Raw genomic sequence first — 20,349 nt, forward strand, 5'->3', positions numbered from 1 at the left:
TAACACTAGGTTTGTGCCATTATTTGTCAGAAAATAAAAGGACTAGAAGAAATTTTCATAGGTTATTTTATCTGTGTCTCTAATCTCAATCGTTAAGCTGCCCAAGAGATGAAAAATGTAGCTAATGCAGAATTTCTCAGGAGCATCTAGACACCTGCAGCCACAGCCCAGGGGCCAAAATTATTCATTGTCATGAAATTGCTGTGTCTCACCTAAAGCTGTCACACCATTTATAGGAAAACATTATTTGCAGAGTGCTTTGAGTCATTTTGCTTGTTTTAACAAGTTAAAAATAAGTTATTGAAATAAGTTTAATAATTCCTTAGGTAGATAGTAATTGTCACATTTCTCTTTTAAAATAAATACAGCTCTTGGTATGCAAAAATTAACTTTTTAAGTTTAAAATGTTTCCATGCTCATGGAATACTGTAAATTTTGTTGATGTCTTTAAAGGTTGATTATCTAAAACAAAATATCCAGAGAGCACAATAACATGGAAATAATTTACTTGTAAGAACCACATTTAACATATTCACAAAACACTGTTGTGAGACTTATAACTCCATCAAGCTTCATGTTGATTAAAGGTATAACAGTTTGCTTTAATTACAGTTTCTTTTTATTTTTTGTAATGTTTATTTTTGAGAGACAGAGAGAGCACACACTTGGGGAAGGGGCAAATGGAGAAGACAGAGAGAGAGAGAGAGAGAGAGAGAGAGAGGGAGAGGGAGAGGGAGAGGGAGAGGGAGAGGGAGAGGGAGAGAGAGAGAACCCCAAGCAGGCTCCTCACTGTGATATCATGACCTGAGTGGAAATCAAGAGTCGGATGCTTAACCAACTGAGTCACCCAGTCACCCCACAGTTTTTTAAATTGAATAGCCGAACAAGCTAATTCAAAATTAGCTTTTTGAAAAGAGGGAGGGGGGAAAATCAAGATTTTTGTGGGAGTGCTGGATGATCAACGATCAGCTTGTTTGAAGGTCAAGTGTAAGAGTAACTCCCTTCTACTTTCAGGATGTGGGGCAGGAGGAATAATTCAAGTGCAGGTGAAGGGTCATGAGGAAAACCCCATGGAGGACTGATGCTCCTTACTGTTGTAGGTCAAGCTGGGGCAGGAAGACTCAGGGGGAAGTAATGCTGGCAGCACCCAAGATGAGAGGCATGAAGATGTCTTCTTGTTAGGAAGAGCCCCCTTTCGCCCACCAGCATTGAGACCTCAGATTGGGAGAAAGAAGCGTGCACACAGCATTGGAGAGATCTGTGTGAACACTTGGGGAAGCTCTCCTTTCAAACCCAAACCGAGGAAGGAGTCCCTTGCATTCTACATGGAGAGGGCACTTGTAGTCTGATGGACTTTGATTGACTTTCAATGACAGTGTCCTTCTTATAATGCCTTCTATCAGTCCATCTTGTTTTGAGCATCTGATTTTCACTTTTTTCAGTTCCTTTTCTAGGAAGTCTACTTTGCTTTGGAGCATAGATTTGGGAGCACTGAGCTTTTCATACAGTGACTTGGCATTTCAGATGACTTTACTCAAGTCTGGTGGTCTTTAAAGGTGAGTCTTCACACTCTTTCATAAGAATGCCAAATTTGTGGATTCGTTTATACTTATTCCAATGAATGCAGCACGTGTTTCCCCTCTCAAGCCCGGCTTTTATATGACCGGAAACTTCTGCACAAAATGAAAAAGACTGTAAAAATTTCAGCTACTACTGCATGGTACTACCAACTTGGGCAGACAGCTCAGAGCACAGGGACTGGCCTCGTCTTCAGGCAACCCCACCACAGCCTGGCAAAGCCCCTACAGGACTAGCCTCAATGTCTCCTCCAGCCCGCTGGGGACTGACTCCTTACAGTCGTTGCTGGGGCTGTGTCTATCAGAGAGTGCTCCAGCACGGGACCACTTGTCACATAGCACAAGGGACAAATCTCATGGGAGAAGAGTTGGCATGAAAACTAGCTCACCTGCCCCTGTCCCTGCCCAGGACTCCTTTATCTTTTGCTCATACGTTCTACTCCTTTCTCAATATAACTCTGTAATTATAAATACAGCGACTTGTCAGGCATTTGGAGGTACATTAGTCTGTTAGATCACTTGACATTATTTTGTCTATAGTAAAATATAATGCACAGATCATAAGGATAATTGAAAAGTTAATTATAAGGCATGTACCCAAGTAACCCAGGTCAAAAAATCAAATACTCTTCCCTCCAAGTGGCCCTTCCAGATAACAGCCCCCACTTCCCCTAATAGGTAACAACTCTTCTGACTTTTGAAATCATTTTCCTTGCTTTTCTCTAAAGCAGTACAATTTGCTTTAAGCTTGATTTTGAGATTTATATAAGTGAAATAATGTTGAAATGTAATCTTTTGAAACATTTTTTAATGTTTATATATTTGTAAGGCAGAGAGAGAGACAGAGCTCAAGCAGGGAAGAGGCAGAGAGAGAGAGGGAGACACAGAATCTGAAGCAGGCTCCAGGCTCTGAGCTGTCAGCACAGAGCCTGGCTTGGGGCTCAAACTCACAAACCATAAGATTGTGACCTGAATTGAAGTTGGATGATTAACTGACTGAGTCACTCAGGTGCCCCTTGAAATGTAGTCTTTTTGAATTGATCTTCTTTTGCTCAACTTATGTTTTGGAATTTTATCCCTGTTGTGAACCCAGTAATAATTTCACATCCCACTGGATGGACATATCAGTTCTTGTATCTATTCTTGTACTATTGATCTTTGTAGCTCACCAGTAAAGCTACCTTGAACACTCCTGTACATGTCTTTGATGTAAATGTGAACAAATTTCCCTAGGAGAAGGAAGAATTGCCAGGTCAACATTCTTAAATAACATTGAACTATTTTCCAAAGTACTTTTATCAGTTCATAATCCCCCAAGGAGTGAGAGGATTCCAGTGGCTCTATATACTTGCCCATACTTGGAATTGTTAGAATTAAAAATTTTTGTCAATATAAGGTATTTCACTAAAATTTGTATTTAACACCTTTTTATGCATTATAAACTATTTGGATTTTTCTCTTTGAAAGGGTTTATTCAAATTATTTGCCTTTTTAAAAGTTTTTATTGTGATCTGTATAAGTTATACACATGCACACACAAACACACAGACAACAGTCTTTGCTTGATTTAAAAATATTTTTTTAAATGTTTTATTTATTTTTGAGACAGAGAGAGAAAGAGAATGAGTGAGGGAGGATGAGAGAGAGAGGGAGACACAGAATCTGAAGCAGGCTCCAGGCTCTGAGCTGTCAGCACAGAGCCCAATGCAGGGCTCGAACTCACAAACTGTGAGATCATGACCTGAGCTGAAGTTGGACGCTTAACCAACTGAGCCACCCAGACACCCCTTTGCTTGATTTTTTGATGGTGCTTTAAGTGGTATTTTTCTTTTAGTTTCATTTCCTGTCTGTTGCTAGTCAATAGAAATACTGATATTTTAGTCATTGTCTTGCTAAATATGCTTGGTAAATCTAAGTATAGAGCTGAATAAAATGATTAGTGCACTTATCAGAATGGCCATATATAAAACACTGCCCCTAAAGGATTTAGGATATCTTTTCTTATAATCCACAGGAATATTTACAAAAATTGGCCATATCCTGGACTATGAAGCAAGTCTCAAAACACTTCTGAAGATTAAAATAATACAGGGATCATGTTCTCTAATCACACTACAATTAACCTAGGAGTCAATAACATAGACAATTAGTTCTCAAACATCTACTGGTGCTGCTTTGAGATTTTCTCATGGGTTTTATGAACGTGGCTGTGGATCTTTGAAAAATTTATATTGCATCTCGTTTATTGTGCACCTTGAACCAGTGGTTGATGTGTTCCCACATGACAGCATAGACGGGAAGGGCTTTTTACCTGGATTTGGAGAGTTGTGTGGTTGCTGGACGTGGGAGAACAGGAAGGGCATGCGGCTTACAGCTCATCCCTTGGGCACAAGCCACTGATCACAGTTAGGGGGTGGACACGCTGGATGACATGCCAGCCAGCTTCAAGCTGATTGATCCTGTGGTAGGGGAGAAAGGGGAGACAGGAAATAAGATAATCACTAACATCCAACATTTTTCATTGCTACTTTTTAATAATTTTTATTCAAGTATAACATACATGCAGAAAAGCACAAAAATTATGTGTACAACTCAATGTATTATCACAAAATGAATACATCTGTGTAACCACTACCCATGTCAAGAAATGACACATTATCAGCACCCCAGAACCCTCCCCACCTTGTGCTGCTCCCACTCACCACCCTTGTGTTAAACATGAAACTGGGATTTGTTTTTGTCAGTTATGGTAAGACCACTGGTATGGAAATGATAATCATGAAGGAAATTTATACTCACAGATTCCTAGAAATAAAAGGCAAACCAGGCTACACCACACCAGACCATGTAGGACCTGGGCCAGGAGGCAGAAGGCGAGAGGGCAGAGCACGGCCCAGAGCCTTTATTGGGGTTCTCACGGGAAGGAATGGGCAAGGCAAGGTAGGTACTCTAAGTAAACTTAAGGATTGGGTAATTTAAATCATTTTGCTGGGCTCTGGGCTATTTAGGTGGTTTCTAGCTATCTGGTACCTGGCCCTGCGGTGATTTAGGGTAGGGGGAGCCCTGGCTTGGGGTGTGGGAGTTTGATAAAAAAGATAGATGAGAGTATGGTCACCCAACTGGTTGGTTTGTATGCCAAAGTTTCACTCTCAGGGTAATCATTCACAATCTCTAGAAATTAGCTAGCCTTGCTGGGGGCAGTCTTTCCAGGATCAGGGCCTCAAATGCCAGAGCACCAAGAATACAGAAAATAAGAAAAATATAGTCAATATAATACTCCTTCCTCCCCAGAGAGAGCATCTTTCCTGACTTCAAACACCATGAGTTCGTTCTGCCTGTTTTTGAATTTTTCATAACTGGAACCATATAGCTTATACTCCTTTGTTCAACAGTGTATGGGGGAGATTCAGTCATGTTGTTGTGTATTGCTATAGTGTATTCATTTCCACATGTAGTGTATACATGTAGTGTATTATTCTGTCGTGTTAATTCATCTAGTTTTCTGGGGCACCTGGGTGGCTCAGTTGGTTGCAAGTCAACTTTGGCTCAGGTCATGATCTCAAGGGTTCATGAGTTTGAGTCCCGCATCGAGCCCCACATCAGGCTCTGTGCTGACAAGCAGAGCTTGCTTGGGATTCTCTCTTTCTCTCTCTCTTTCTCTCTCTCTCTCTCTCTTTCTGCCCCTTCCCCACTCGTGCTTTCTCTCAAAAAGAAATAAATAACTTAAAAAAATTACCTCCTCTTCTGTTGACGGGCATTTAGGTGGTTTCCAGTTTGGGTCTAACATAAATAATGTTGCTATAAACATTCTTGTACATATTTCCGGGTGCACGTGCTCACAGCACATTTTCACTGGGTATTCCTGGGGGTGAAATTGCTGGATCATAGTTAGGGTAAACATGTTTGAGGTTTAGTAGAAATGGCAAATATTGTCCAAACTGGCTATACCATCAGAGTGTATGAGAGTATCTCTGCATGAACTTTGGTAGTGGCCATACAGTTTAAAGCCACAGGTAGAACACTCCAGTGTTATTCAACAGAATACTTACTTTGTCTTGACCTTAGATAGTAAATGTATTGATTTAGGAATGGTTTCCTTTTATATTTGACCCAGATTACTAACTCCAGGTAAGTACAAATGCAAAATACCAGGAGAAAAAAAAATTCAGAACACTTTTTTTTGTTTGTTTATGTGTCTCTGATTGTCATTTAACACATTTTCAGTGAAGTTTTGCACTCTTGACTATCTCATATTGACCTCTGAGCAGAAGCTAATAAGTGGTTCTTTAAATCTGTATGAAATGATGGACAGGTTACCAGATATGATCAAATCATTTCAACTTAATTGTGACTGGTTTCAATAAACGTTGGTTTCTTTATTCTAATAAACTATAAAGCACTCTACAATCTTAGTTATTAAATTCTCGCTGCTTTTTTATTAATAGGGAGAGTATTTTTATTACTCATTACTGTAATACAGTGATTTCTTTGTTCCTTTTCATTATAAATAAGTTCTCACAGTTGAAAAAAAATCTACAAATCCACTCACACTATATTATCCATACTAAATAAAACAATAGGATTTTTCCTCTGCCCCCTTTTCATGTTGAGATTTGTCAAAAAAAAAAAAAACCACAAAAAACAAACAAAAAACAAACAAAAAAAAAAAACAGGGGAGAAGTTCCATGATGCAGAATTATTTCATACCCTCAATACTATAAATTTTGGTGAAACTACATACCCAGATCTTTAAAGGGAGAAACAAAAGCCCCACAGAAATAGTTATCGCCTTTACTATTCAACCATAGCCATCCATTCTGTTTTAACAGTCCAGGAAGAAAAATTGATGAGTCTACACTTTAGCATAGTGGCTAAGAAATACTTCATTCAAACAGATGTGAGTTGTCATTATGTGTGATATGTGAGCTGACTCAGTTGGTGTAGTCATCACCTGTGAGGAAGTATTGGGGCTGAGTTTTCACTTTGGTACTAGAAAGACAGTGACATCAAGGATGCTGTTTGGAGCTGTTTCTGTTTTCTCTTATCCCGGAGGCCCCCCTTTTCCCTTAGGCAAGAGGTCCCAAATTTGTTCTCCACACCAAAAAATAAATACAAACAAATAACCTCAGAGTTTGGAGTATATCATACATAGATGGGACTCAAAAATTTGCCCTCTAAGAGGTGACACATTATAATCATCTCAGTCATTCATATTTTAGTAAGAAATGGCCCATCAGATCCTTGCCAGGGATCTGAGATTGCCTAGAACTCAGAGAGATGCTGATTCCCTGGGGAGGACACTGCTCCTGGCGCGGAGCCCACACTCACCTCAGCCTCTATGGAAGCACACAGACTCTTAGGACGTCATCTGGGATAAGAGCCAACGCCCTGCCCACCCCGGCGGCACTCCCCTTCCGCAACTATAAAGGCCTTTGGCCGCGGCGCTTCTTCCTACACCTCGCGCGCCACTTCCCGGAGCCCGTCCAGTGCGGAGCCGGTAAGACCAGGACCAGGGGCACGCGCAATGGGGAGGTGGGCCGGGCGGGACAGGCCAGCCCGGGGCTCCGAAGGGCCCGGAACTCTGGATGGCTGGTGATCTCCGCAGGCTCCGCCCGTCCGCGCCGACCGCTGCCGGCGCGGCATTCCTGCGCCCCGGACGCCACCGCCCCCAGCCGTGCGCCCCGCCCCCGGGCTCCCCCGATCACCCTCCACGGCGGCTGGGCTTCCAGGCCAGGCGGGCCAGCTGGAGACTGAGGTCGGGCTTGTCGGCAAAACCGTAACCTGAGATCAGAATGTTTTCCTTCCTGTTCTTTTTCCCTGATCTGTTTGTGACAGTTTCCAGGCGGCCCGGGCTGGTGCTTGTTTCTGGCTTCTCCTTTCTGCGGATGGAGGAGGGGAAAGGAGACCAGTGCGATCCTAGAGATTCTTTATCAACAACAAAAATGTAGTTAATGACTTACACGCTAAGCAGCCGGCACAGCTAGTAGTCTTCCCTGCCTACATGCGGGGACATTGAGGCTCTGATAGAAGTCACGATGGTTAAGTGGGTGGCTGGTCCCAGAGGTCAGGTGCACCTACTTGTGCGCTGCCTCGCAGGAGTAGCCTGTCACCTTGTCCCTGTCGGGCTGCCTTGCCTAACCAGGACCCGCGTTGGGGTTTTCAACTCCCACATCCTACGCTAGCTATGAGACTTGGGATTCTTAACCTCTGGAAACGTTAGACTGAATCTCAATAATGAGGACAATTATATCTCCTTTAGTGGAATTTGCTATAGTGCATAGGTAGGTAGTTATGATTTTCTAATTAGAAACATTCTTATTTCAGGTAAATATGGGCGGTGGATTCATTGCCCAAAGGAATGAGAGGCTTGAACCAAAGGAGTATGGAAATGTGTGTGCTCCTAAACTTAGGAAAGGCCCGGAGTGGGCCCCTCCTCAGGCTCACCAGTCTGCAAGCTCAGAGCCTTCTAGGGTAGCCTGGGTCCCGATCCTGTGTCCCTGCTGAGTCCCTGGCTAGTCATCCCTACTCCTGCATTTGTGCACATGCTCTCCTGAAAATAGAGATAGAGAAAGTGCAAGTTTCATGGCGGTTGGCACAAGCTGAGGAGGACATGGGGAAATGCGGTTGCCTAATTTGCTGGTGTGGGCAGTGGGCAACTTGGGGCCTTTGTTTTGTGTTGCAGTCTTCACCATGGAGCAGCTGAGCACAGCAAACACCCAGTTCGCGGTGGACATGTTCCACGCTATGAATGAGGACAGTCCTACTGGGAATATATTCTTCTCTCCCTTCAGCATTTCATCAGCATTGGCCATGATCTTGCTGGGGACTCAAGGTGCTACTGCAGTACAGGTGTCCAAGGTCAGCAGAAACACCCAAAGACAACCTGCTTTTCCTTCCATCTCCCTGCTGATGGCTAGTCTCTACTGAAAAGTGCCTTTGAGTTCTTACAGTGTGTTTTTAAAACTGTACTTCTGTGTTCCACAACTATACATTGTGAGGTCAGAATATCAGAAGAATCCCCAAGAACAATCCATTTGTATGCAGGCTTTCATTCACAATCGGGTCCTTACAGAGCACCTGCTATGTGCCAGCCACCAGTTTTTGTTTGGCTGACGGAACAGCAGTGAAGAAAGCCAACAAAGCCCCTGCAGTGTGCCCCTTGTAGTCCAATGGGCTTTCCTGTAAGCCATTGCATCTCTTCCTGAACTAGGATTTACCAGTTTCTTCCTCGCATGTGATGCCCTGCTCCTCATAAGTAATGTCTATTATGTAACATTACTTTCCAGCATAATTACACATGGGAAACACACATAGTGAAGTTGGCAGTGGTCAGCTTTTAAGGGGACAAGGCAACTGTGTGATTCTGTATTCCCTCTGCCTAGCTCTGTGCCTGGCACCAAGTGTGGCTCACTGGGCTATGACGTGGCTGCGTGAGCGGGAGGGCCCTGCAGGGAGAGACAAGTGAAGCATAGCAGCTGTTAAGGGCAGGTCACTAGCACAGCAGGAGAAGCAGCTGCAGTGCCTCGCCCTCCTCCTGTCCTTAGTGGGTGGGGAGGGCACTTCTGTACTAGATAGTCTTTAATTCTGAGAGGGGAACTCTGGCTTTGTTTGGAATCTAGGGAAAAGGAATGCTGAAAGTGGTCTAACATACCAGTCACAAAGTGCACAGCACCTGCAGCTAGGGACAGTCCAGCCCTGGATTCAAGCTGACGGACCTGTTCCAGCTACAAAGCTTCTACTGCTGTACTTTATGGAGAACCAGTCATCTTTATCAGTGCAGATATGACAGCATTTAAAGATTTTCAAAAATCCACTTTTTTTTTTTTGACCCCCCTGGTACTAATTGTTAGTTGCTCTCGCAGGGTAATATCAGCTTCATTTTGAGGCTTTCCAGGGATTTTATGACTTCAGTAAATAATAGTTTTAAGCGCCACCCCCCCATTTCAATTGAAGCAGATTGAGCATAGCAACTATGCAAACATTCCATGTCTTGGTGATTGAATGGACTTTGTACACTGTATAGGTTTGTTCTTTGTGTCTTAAGAGCAAGGAGCCAGCCCAGGCCTCATAAAACCATAAAGGGACTTTTGATTTGTAACTGATACATGAGGGATTAAACTTTTGCCAAATGTTAAGTTTAAAGAAGTTATTTTTAAATAAGTGAGTTACTGATGCTAATGGTATAAGAAAAAAAAAATCCCTCTATCTGTAATATCTTTGTGTTCCTGCATAGGTAATGATTCTTATTTTTACTGTTTATTTCTGAGACATTTCAGTGAAATTATATTAGATTCAGAATAAGACATAAACATACCATTTAGAATTTTCTTTGGATAAAAAAGCAGACTTGTATAAATATTTAGGTTATTAACCCCTCATATTGCAGAGCTATAATTTTAACAAAAAGTGATGTAAAAGCAGTTTCTAGTGTTGTAATTATTGTGTCTCACAAAGCTATACATTTTGGATTCTCTATTATTTGTTCTCCAATGAGAAATTAATACAATATTGGGCTGGGGATCATGAATAATCAGTAATAAAAACCCATTAATTTAATATGATGGAAGCAAATGCCAAGGAATCACTTTATAATTTCAAACCAAATGGTTATAGAAAGAATGTTTTCTTTATTTTAGGCTCTTCATTTTGATACAGTTGAGGAGATTCATTCAAGATTTCAGAGTCTGAATGCCGATATCAACAAACGCGGAGCCTCCTATATTCTGAAACTTGCTAATAGGTTGTATGGAGACAAGAACTATAATTTCCTCCCTGTGAGTACTTTGCACTTCATGTTCAAATGCTTACTAGACAGGGGCACCTGGGTGGCTCAGTTGGTTGAGTGTCCAACTCTTGATTTCAGCTCAGGTCATGATCCCAGGGTTGTGGGATCCAGCCCCCTGTCCAGCTCTGTGCTGAGCTTGGAACCTGCTTAAGATTCTCCCCTGCCCCCACCTCTATCTCTGTCCTTCTCCCCCACTCTCCCCTGCTCATGCATGCTCTCTCTCATTTCTTTTTAATGTTTAGAGAGAGAGAGAGAGAGAGAGGGAGAGAGAGACAGCTCGAGCAGGGGAGGGGCAGAGAAAGGGAGACACAGAGTCCAAAGCAGGCTCCAGGCGCTGAGCTGTCAGCACAGAGCCCATTGTGGGGGTGGAACTCACAAGCCGTGAGATCAGGACCTAAGTTGAAGTTGGACGCTTAACTGACTGAGCCACCTAGGTGCCCCCCCTCTCTAAAATTAAAAAACAAAAACAAAAAAAACAATAAAACACTCACTAGACAATGCAGATTTTTTTCTAGCATAACCAAGTTCATAGAAATCAGTTTTAATTGTTATAAAAATCCAGAAAAATGGTACAGAATGAAAATACATGACAGTCAGAATTCTTATTAATCCATGTGGTTTCATTTTATAGTCTTCACAGTGAAAAGATTTACCCTGGCTGTTTTACTAAACCATGAATTCCACAATTCATTTCCAAGTGCAATCAGTATGTTCTTATTTATGAAAATGTTAGCCAAGGTTGGAAAAGAATTGGTAAATTTTATACAATACCGAAACTACTGAACAGCAGTACTACAGTAGTTAAAAACTATGGTACTTAAAAATAGTTAAGATGGTAAACTTAATGTTATGTGTTTTTTTACCATAATGAAAAAATATAAAGTTAGAATTTTTTTGTTACAATGAAATTTATACCTTTTGGGACCATTTCTGCTTTGAACTATTTTAGGAAACAAACATTTCCTGTTTTTGTTTTTGTTTTTTTAAACAGGAATTCTTAGCTTCAACTCAGAAAATGTATGGTGCTGAATTGGCCAGTGTAGATTTTCAGCAAGCCTCTGAAGAAGCAAGGAAAGTGATTAATGAGTGGGTCAAAGGGCAGACAGAAGGTGAGAGACCAGGCAGAACCTAATCATTCTCCTCCTGCCAGCTTCCCCACCTGCATCTGATTCCCCCTTCTTTTTTCCTGTTCCCTCATCCTGACTCTGGGAATCTAGGAGTTCATCCTGGGAATGAGCTCTGCACTGCCCAGTTGGACAGCGTTTGGGTGTAGAAATTCTTCCAAGAGGAAACTTCAACATGATTTAACTGCAATAGCTAAATACATTTCCCCCCATATGTTCCCAAAGCTACATTTTAAAATTAAAACTCACATTGTAGAATAAAAGGAATAAAAAAATTTGAGGAAAATCCAGCCTGGCCCCAATTAGTTAATATACATATGGAAAGAAATATCCTAATACTTGTGAATGAATATTTACAAGCTGCTGTGGTCATAAATAATTTTTGTGAACTTCTTGTCTAAGAAATCAGGGATGGTAGCTGGGACTGTCTGGTACAACTCTCTCTAGTCTAGTCATGGAAGGAGTCAGGGCACCGAACACTTGTCTTCCATATGAAGAACTGTTCATGGCCACGCTGTGGTCAAGGTGGATCCTGTGTTTCAGTGGAGTAGCTGTCCTACCTTTTGGATATTTATTAAAATCTTTTGTTTTGTTTTTTGTGTGTGTGTGTGTGTGTGTGTGTGTGTGTGTGTGAGAGAGAGAGAGAGAGAGAGAGAGAGAGAGAGAGAGAGAGAGAGTAGGCTTCTGCTTAGAGGATTTGAAAAAGTGATTTACTAGTGACTCAAAATATTTTCATCAAGGATTTTTTTTTTTCCTGAAAAAGACTGGCCATTCACAAAATCAGCCTCATTGTTTACCACAAACTCCAGAAAATGAGAATTTTCTTGTTTTGGCCCTTTACCCTTTTATTTGGCATATTTAAAGTGCAAACGTGCTAGTAGGGTTTTCCTAACTTAATACCATGTTAAAGGAAAGTTAAGTACAGAATATGCTTTTGAATTGCATTTCGGGGAGAATCAAATGTCAGTTCCAATTTGGAATTCGGATATGTGGATCTTTTTTAAAAGTTAACTTTATCATTTTAGGGAAAATCCTGGAACTATTGGCTCCAGGTGTGGTTGGCAGCATGACTAAGCTTGTGCTAGTGAATGCCATCTATTTCAAAGGGAACTGGGAGGAGGAGTTCATTAAGGAAGCCACTGACAATAAGCCCTTCCGCTTGAATAAGGTAAGATGATATAACTGGCTCAAATTCCTCTTTGCTCTAAGGATATGCAGATAAAAAGTGAGTGATTTTTTTTCAACTGTCCAGAAAGAGACAAAAATGGTGAAAATGATGTATCAAAAGAAGAGATTCCCATATGGCTACATCGAGGACCTTAAGTGCCGCGTGCTAGACCTGCCTTACCGAGGCAAGGAACTCAGCATGATTATCCTGCTGCCAGATGACATTGAGGATGAGTCCACAGGTCTCAAGAAGGTAACCATTCCCAGCTTCATGCTTCACGTGTCCTGATGTATCGATTCTGCCTTGTGTGGTCGTGGGTGCTCACGCTGGCAGTAGGTGCTTGTTATGTGTTTACTGATGTGACTTTTCTTTCCAATGCTCTGTCATTCCTTTGTAAAGTAGCTTATGGACGTTACTACTCAAGCCCTAAGTTTCAATTTTCAGCTACTGTCAGTGAACAGGTGTGGTGGAGAACATCTAAAGATTTATATTAAATGTAACATGGGCCAGTGGCAGCTCATGGCAACTCTCCTAAAAGAACTTTAGGGGAAAGGGCAATGTAATGAAAGTTGTTTTTTGAAACAAATTTTTGAAAATTAAAAACCCCAGGGGTGCCTGGGGCGGCTTAGTTGGGTAAGTATCTGACTTCGGCTCAGGTCATGATCTCGCAGTTCCTGAGTTTGAGCCCTGCGATGGGCTGGCTCTATGCTGACAGCTCAGAGCCTGGAGTCAGCTTAGGATTCTATGACTCTCTCTCTCTTTCTTCCCCTCCCCTGCTCATGCTTTGTCTCTGTCTCTCAAAAAATAAATAAATGTTAAAAATTTTTTTTTAATTTGAAAACCCCAAAACATTATACTACATAGTTTCATCATGTGCTATAAAACCCTATTACACTGCTCATTCTTGCTGCAATTCATATAGATTGTGAATTAAATTTCCAATAGCTACACAGAAGAAAAAAACTCATGTGACATGTTGGCTTGAGTACTAAGCCTGTGTTCTAATATGAGCTTTGTATGTGATTCCTATTCTGTGTCATTTAAAGGCTATGCCATCTTATGTCAGGACTCAGAATAGGCAAAACTGTTAAGAGTATGGTTTTCTTTAGCGTCTCTAGGCTGCTGTGTGGTTTTTCTCTACCCTGTCCCTGATCAAACTTGCTTTCAGGAAGAGATGTAATATTAGCCATTTCCAAGTACAGAGTATGTATTAGAATCAACATGTTCTTTTTTTCAGTTGTATCTCCATATTCGTCTCTTTCTCTGATTATATAAAAAAGAGTCTCTAGCCTCATGAAAGAAATAATCAGCATCATTAGAACAAGTGGGTAATGGTTCTGTTCTAGCCCAATAGTAGTAATTATAACAGTAATGAAAATAGCTGTCTTTTATACTATGTGCCAAGCACTTTATGTATATTAACTAATTTAATACTCACACAATGCTGTAGGTAGGTACTATTGTTACTCCTTTTTAAATGAGGAACTAGGTCTTTTTCTATTTTTACTTAGGAACGAAATCTATTAGAGATTACTTCAACTCTGTGAGGTTCACAGATAACCTCTGTGATCAATGGGATTCAGAATAAGTAGAAGAAAGCTTTAAAATCTTCCCTTATACCACTTGACTGATTAGGGTAACATAGCCATCATGGCCTATAACAGTAAGCTGGTGTGGTAGGAGCTTAGTAATTCCTGGGTGGATGGATGGGTGGGAAGGTGAGTGTATGGGTAGGTAGATAGACGGATACTTGATGGACCCAATGTCCATAGTTCCTGTACTTGGGCGCTTGATGGCCTGGAACACGGCTTTATTATATTATCACTAACCACTGGAAGAAATGAAATCTTTCAAATGGAATCTGTTTCAGCACAAGACATGGAGGAGACTGATGAGCAACTGATAAAATGGGTCCATTCATTTTAATAATGCTTTATTAGTTTACTTATCTAAAACTGTTTTCACCTCTTCTTTTTACTGTTCTCATTCCAGATTGAGGAACAATTGACTTTGGAAAAACTGCGTGTGTGGACCAAAGCTGAGAATCTGGATCGCATTGAAGTCAAAGTCTACTTGCCCAGGTTCAAGCTGGAAGAGAGCTACGACCTTAACTCCCACCTATCCCGCCTGGGTGTAAAGGATCTTTTTAGTAGCAGCAAGGCTGATCTGTCCGGCATGTCAGGAGCTAGAGATCTTTTCATATCAAAAATTGTCCATAAGTCCTTCGTGGAAGTCAATGAGGAGGGCACAGAGGCGGCAGCTGCCACAGCAGGCATTGCCAACTTTACCATGCTGATGCCCGAGGAGGAATTTGTTGCTGACCATCCATTCATTTTCTTTATTAAGCATAATCCCTCTGCTAACATCCTGTTCTTGGGCAGATTGTCTTCCCCTTAGAAACTGGAAATACAAGGTCATGCTTAGAGCTTTATTACCTGCACTTTCAATGGTGACAATTTTCATATATCTTTACCAATAAAACTACCATCTGAAAAAAGATCTTTAATTTCCTTTGTAAGTTCAGCTCTGTTGGCTGTTTACATACACCCATGAAATGTGTAGATTCTTGACAACATAGTAGTCTATGAACTTGCTATGCTCTCCTGATGGCCAAAGGAAACATGATAATACTATAATTTAGTTCACAGACAGAATTTTGGAAGCCGAAATAGACATTGATTGTAGAAGGGAGGCTAAAAACGGATATTCAATTGAAATATAGGAGGGCACCTCAATTAAGAGTCTGGGTTGTAAAGACAAACTTGCCTTGGCCAATATTTCTAATCCCTTGTCCTATAAGGTTAGTATTTTTTAATTGTTCTTATTCTTTCAAACTATTAAAGAGTCACTGGTGATAGCCTGTCTTCCCTTTTATTGTTGCCCTTTCTCCTCCCTAATATGGTGTTTGTGTGGGATCACATGGAGTCAAGGAGTGGGTGTCTTCTCATAAAAGATTCCAAGAAATGACAAAAAAGAATAATGTAGTGGCAGAGACTGTTAAGCAAAGAGGGGGTACAAAGATCTCACTTGTTAACCATCTTCTTGCATGTTTTCTGATAAAAGTTCTTGGTTTCCATCATGTGATACATGTTTTTATGGCAATGGGGTGGCTTTATGCAATGCTGTGGTGTGGAGTTTGGAGAGGGTCTGATCAATATACATGTACTCCTTGGGATAAGGCTTGAAATGATACATTTTCTTGCTCCCGCGAAACCAGTGGGCTGGTTAATAAACTTTCCTAAGATTCTGCAAGCCAGACTGATCTCAGTTCGCTTGTTCACTCTTATCTTAGACAAGCCAAGAATAAAACAGAATTCTTGGCCTGACAGTACTGATGTCCGTGATGGCAAGAAGTGAGAACACAGGATAAAAACAACATCTTAGCAAATCTGTTGTCAGCAAGCTTTCCCTCCTTCATTTCTTCTTACAGAAGAAAATAAGGTAAAAACTCCAAAGTCTGTGCACTGTCTGGGAAGAGAATAAATGTACAGTTACAGCTACAGTCTATTTTAATGAGTTTAGGGTGCATGATGTACAGTCTGAAGTGACTGCTGGAAGAATAGTAAAAGGGTTTATAACTTTCAAAATAAACCAAAGAGAAAAAGGGAATAACAAAAAATGATCAATCCAAAAAAGATGAAAGAAAGAAGAGAGAAAGGCATGCAAAGCACGCATGACAGATACCAAGATAGTATATTAAACTCCCAAGTATTTAAGTAATGACTTAAAATGCAAAATTGGCTAAAAATGTTCCAGTTACAAGACAAAGGTGGTCAGGCTAGACTGGAAAAATACCATATGGTGTTTACAGAAAATATGTTTATAACATAAAAATAGAGTTTGGGGCACCTGGATGGCTCAGTCGTTTAAGCATCTGACTCTTGATTTTGTCTCAGGTCATGATGTCACAGTCATGGTATCAAGCCCTGTGCTGGGCATGGAGCCTGCTTAAGATTCTCTCTCTCTCTCTCTCTCTCTCTCTCTCTCTCTCTCTCTTTCTCTCTTTCTCTCCCCACCCCCATCATGTTCTCTCTCTCAAAAAAATTGAGTTTGAAATAAAATGAATGGAAAAGATATATACGGTACAAATACCATAGAAGTAGATATAGCTATAAATATTTTTGGTGAAATATGGCAAGTGGTTCTCATATTTACCTGACAATGTAAGAGGCCAAGAATATCCAACACATTCTTGAAAACCAGGAGAGAGGATATACTTAATTGAATCAAGACTTATTCTAATCACTATCAATTCCCTCTTTTATTCTCAAAATTTAATCAATTTGGATACTAAGTCATATTGTCATTATATTTATGAAAAATGTAGCACCTCAAAGTTGGGAGTGAAGGGAGAAAATTTTCAAAAAATTGTTCCGGAATAGTAGGAAAAAATGGAAAACAATTCAAATTGATTCAAAAATTAACACCAGCGGGACTTCACTATGAAAGCAAAATAATAAAGCTTTTAATTTTTAAAAATGTCTTACTTATTTTTGAGAGAGAGAGAGTGCAAGCAGGTGATAGGAAGAGAGAGAGGGAGACACAGAATCCAAAGCAGGCTCCAGGCTCTGAGCTAACAGCACAGAGCCCGATGTGGGGCTTAAACCCACAAACTGTGAGATCATGACTTGAGCTGAAGTCGGACGCTCAACTGACTGAGCCACCCAGGCACCCCAACAATAAAGTTTTTAGAAGGTAATATACAAATATATTTTCATGAACTTGTGATTTCTTTGTAGGACACACACACTTTTTTGTTAAATTTATTTCCAGGCATTTGGACATTTTTTTTTTATGATAAATTGAGCCAAGTGAAAATTAAGAACTTTAGTTCTGTAACACACACCATTAAGAGAAAGAGAAGCTAAGCCTCGGGATAGTCAATATAGGCCAGTGCCCTAGGAGGGTAACATCTGAGTATTGGTCTGAGAGAATGTCCCCAAAGGCAGGGTTTCCAAGTCTGAAGGCTTTCCCTTCTTATCTCCCAGGCTAGAACTAAAAAAAATATATATGATTAGGGCAGCCAGACTCTGTGAAGGTACAGCTTTGGAGAACTGGCTCCCAAATATCTTCAGAGTTTTTTTTTTTTTTTTTTTTTAATTTTTGTTGTTTATTTTTCAGAGAGAGAGTGTGTGAGCAGGGGAGGGACACAGAGAGAGGGAGGCACAGAATCCAAAGCAGGGTCCAGGCTCCAAGCTGTCAACACAGAAGCCAACGTGTGGCTGGAACTCAAGAGCTATGAGATCATGACCTGAGGCGAATTCAGATGCTTAACCTACTGAGCCACTCAGGTGCCCCTCTTCAGAGCTTTTATGTATCAGAAACCCTGTCTGAGATTATCCAAAGAAAGTGGCAGCCTATCCCAAAGAGAAAAAGAAGGGGAATCTGTTGGGCATTACAAAATCAAGAGGGGTTTTAACATCATCAAAAGTCAAATCGCTTATGTTATTTCTGCATTGGTCTGTTTCTTTAAAAAGAATACTGCCATGTTCTTGCCATGCTAAATACTTGCTCACTCAGAAATAAATCATAAGATTGTAACCTAGAATTCTCTGACCATAACTATTCTTCCAGTTTAGATCAAGGAGAGACTCACTCAAAGTTCATGAGGAATGACACCGGGACACCCTGGTGCTTCATACATGACATTTGTACTAACACCAACCTCGTGAGGAGGATGTTACTGTCTTTATTCTACAGAAAAGAAGAGGAATAGTTATCATGGCTCAAAGCTCTGCAGTGCAGAGATCACCCTGATTCATCATGAGCTGAAAAGTCCCTGAGCGTCACCACTGAGTCCCATCCAGAAGAATGACAAATGCATTGTAAGTGAGTCTTAGAGACTCTGCCCTTCAATATTAATGTTACACTTCCACTCTCAGCTGCCAATCTCAGCCACTGAAAATGAAATCTTCAATAATTTTACAATCTCACATAAACTTGCCCTGGAAAAGGCAGAATATAACCCAGAATTGCTTGGAAATAGGAGGTAAAGAGCATTTCAGTAGGTCCTGAAGAGTTGCCATTTTTCCTGAAGAGTTGTGCAAATTCAGCTCCCTGTTCCCCTCCAATGTCACCTCCAAGAGCTGAGATCGCTGCAGAAAATGATACATCAGTTTGGGGATAAGAAATACACTGGAGGAAGAATTTGAGAGGACTAAAGAAGGATCTGTTACATTTCAACCTTGGAGAGGTGGATGGTCAGAAACACGCACAGATGATAAAGTATAAAAGCATTCCTTCATCCAAATGCTCAGGCTTCTAATTACATATAGAGAATTCGACACCAGATGCTCAGTGGCTGCTGTGACAGGGGCCCCATCCATAGAGTGTGAGTAGAGTGGTGTGGAATTAATGAATCAGTTCAAAATTATACAGCCGAAGAATGATTTGTAGTGCGAAAGCACACGTGTGCCCCGGAACAAAGGTGATTTTCTCGTACACTGGAGGGACAATTAAAAAAAAAAAGCAATGCCTAGCAAGAACGAGAGGATGTTACTGAAAGAGGTTTTCAAAGAGTTCTTGCACCAGTTCTTCCTTCATTTTGTAACTATGTTGTAACAAATCTTGATAATAAGACATTTTGCTTCCTGCAGATAAGTAAGGTTTCCCTGTAAATTAACAATTTAAATTGTTAGCATTGTAAAATATTTTAAAACGTCAGTTTCAAAGACTGAACATGCACTGCATAGATTCTATGCAAAATTTGGTACATTAGCTGAAATATTTAGGAAATTGATAAGATTTTTCACCTGGTTTTCTGGTTAATCCAGAAACCTTTTCCTTTCCTTTCCTTTCCTTTCCTTTCCTTTCCTTTCCTTTCCTTTCCTTTCCTTTTTTCTTTTCCTTTTAAGAGGTGGGAGGGACAGAGAGAGAGAGAGAGAGAGAGAGAGAGAGAGAGAGAATCTTAAGCTCCACACTCAGTGCAGAGCCTGACACAGGGCTCAATCCCATGACCCTGGGATCATGACTTGAGCCCAAATCAAGAGTTGGAGGCTCAATCGACTAGGCCACCCAGGTACCCCATCCCAGATGTTTTCTATCAAGGCAAAATAAGAGATATTTAAAATTTTCAATTGCTTTCACATGGCATAATATATTATGGTAAGGACTTATGTGTTTTTAAAACTCATTAATTTCTTGCTGTAAGTCATGTCCTACATTACTTGCTGAACTGCTTTGAAAAAAATTAATGTTTTTTGATCATTGTGGTTTTTTTAAAGTAAAAATATATTAATTCTAGAAAAATTGTTAGTCTAGAACAGGTAAGGTTCTTCATATTCAAGGCTCACAATCTTCCACTGAACCATGACAATAGCATGAAATATCTCTTAAGAGTGTTCAAATCAATTCTCTTTATTCAATTTCAAATTCACTTATTTTTCTAATTAAGTTTCTTTCTCCCTATATTATGTGCTAAGCTCTGGACTCGGCTCTAAGATTGCAACAATGGACAGTGATCCCTGCCCTAAGGTAGTTTATGTCTAGTTCATAAAATCGTTCTCCAGTAACTAATTTGGTTAACTGATCCATTGGATAGCAATGGTACCAAACTGGTTGCTGGCACCTTAATCCTGTGCTTTTGTTCATATCTTCCCCTTTATTGTAACGCAAGGGGTTGTCTTCAGTATCGAGTGCCAACATTCTGGGAAGCTTTTTCTTCTACATTATTTAGTAAACTGGCAATTAGCTGGC

General features: G+C 40.6%; 1 protein-coding gene and 1 long non-coding RNA gene across 3 annotated transcripts; one reads left to right on the forward strand and one right to left on the reverse strand.

The window, feature by feature from the left end:
- Positions 1 to 851: 851 nt before the first annotated feature.
- LOC125166651 (uncharacterized) lies at positions 852 to 6,965 on the reverse strand. The gene is made up of 3 exons (XR_007152483.1): positions 6,906 to 6,965; positions 3,889 to 4,036; positions 852 to 1,673 (listed from the first exon to the last, which is right to left on the reverse strand). It is a non-coding gene; the product is annotated as an uncharacterized LOC125166651 (long non-coding RNA).
- A 21-nt stretch (positions 6,966 to 6,986) lies between these two features.
- On the forward strand, positions 6,987 to 15,730 carry SERPINB1 (serpin family B member 1). Of its 2 annotated transcripts, none has more exons than XM_047860598.1 (7): positions 6,987 to 7,074; positions 8,260 to 8,435; positions 10,214 to 10,351; positions 11,354 to 11,471; positions 12,512 to 12,654; positions 12,739 to 12,906; positions 14,647 to 15,730. In XM_047860598.1, exons 2-7 carry the CDS (start codon positions 8,268 to 8,270, stop codon positions 15,049 to 15,051), a joined length of 1,140 nt encoding a protein of 379 aa, XP_047716554.1. In that variant the 5' UTR covers positions 6,987 to 7,074; positions 8,260 to 8,267; the 3' UTR covers positions 15,052 to 15,730. The 2 variants fall into 2 exon arrangements, with proteins under 2 accessions (XP_047716554.1, XP_047716555.1); XM_047860599.1 differs by lacking the exon at positions 6,987 to 7,074 and adding an exon at positions 7,311 to 7,332.
- Positions 15,731 to 20,349: the final 4,619 nt, after the last annotated feature.

The sequence above is a fragment of the Prionailurus viverrinus genome, chromosome B2 (genome assembly GCF_022837055.1).
Source record: "Prionailurus viverrinus isolate Anna chromosome B2, UM_Priviv_1.0, whole genome shotgun sequence".
Lineage (NCBI taxonomy): Eukaryota > Metazoa > Chordata > Mammalia > Carnivora > Felidae > Prionailurus > Prionailurus viverrinus.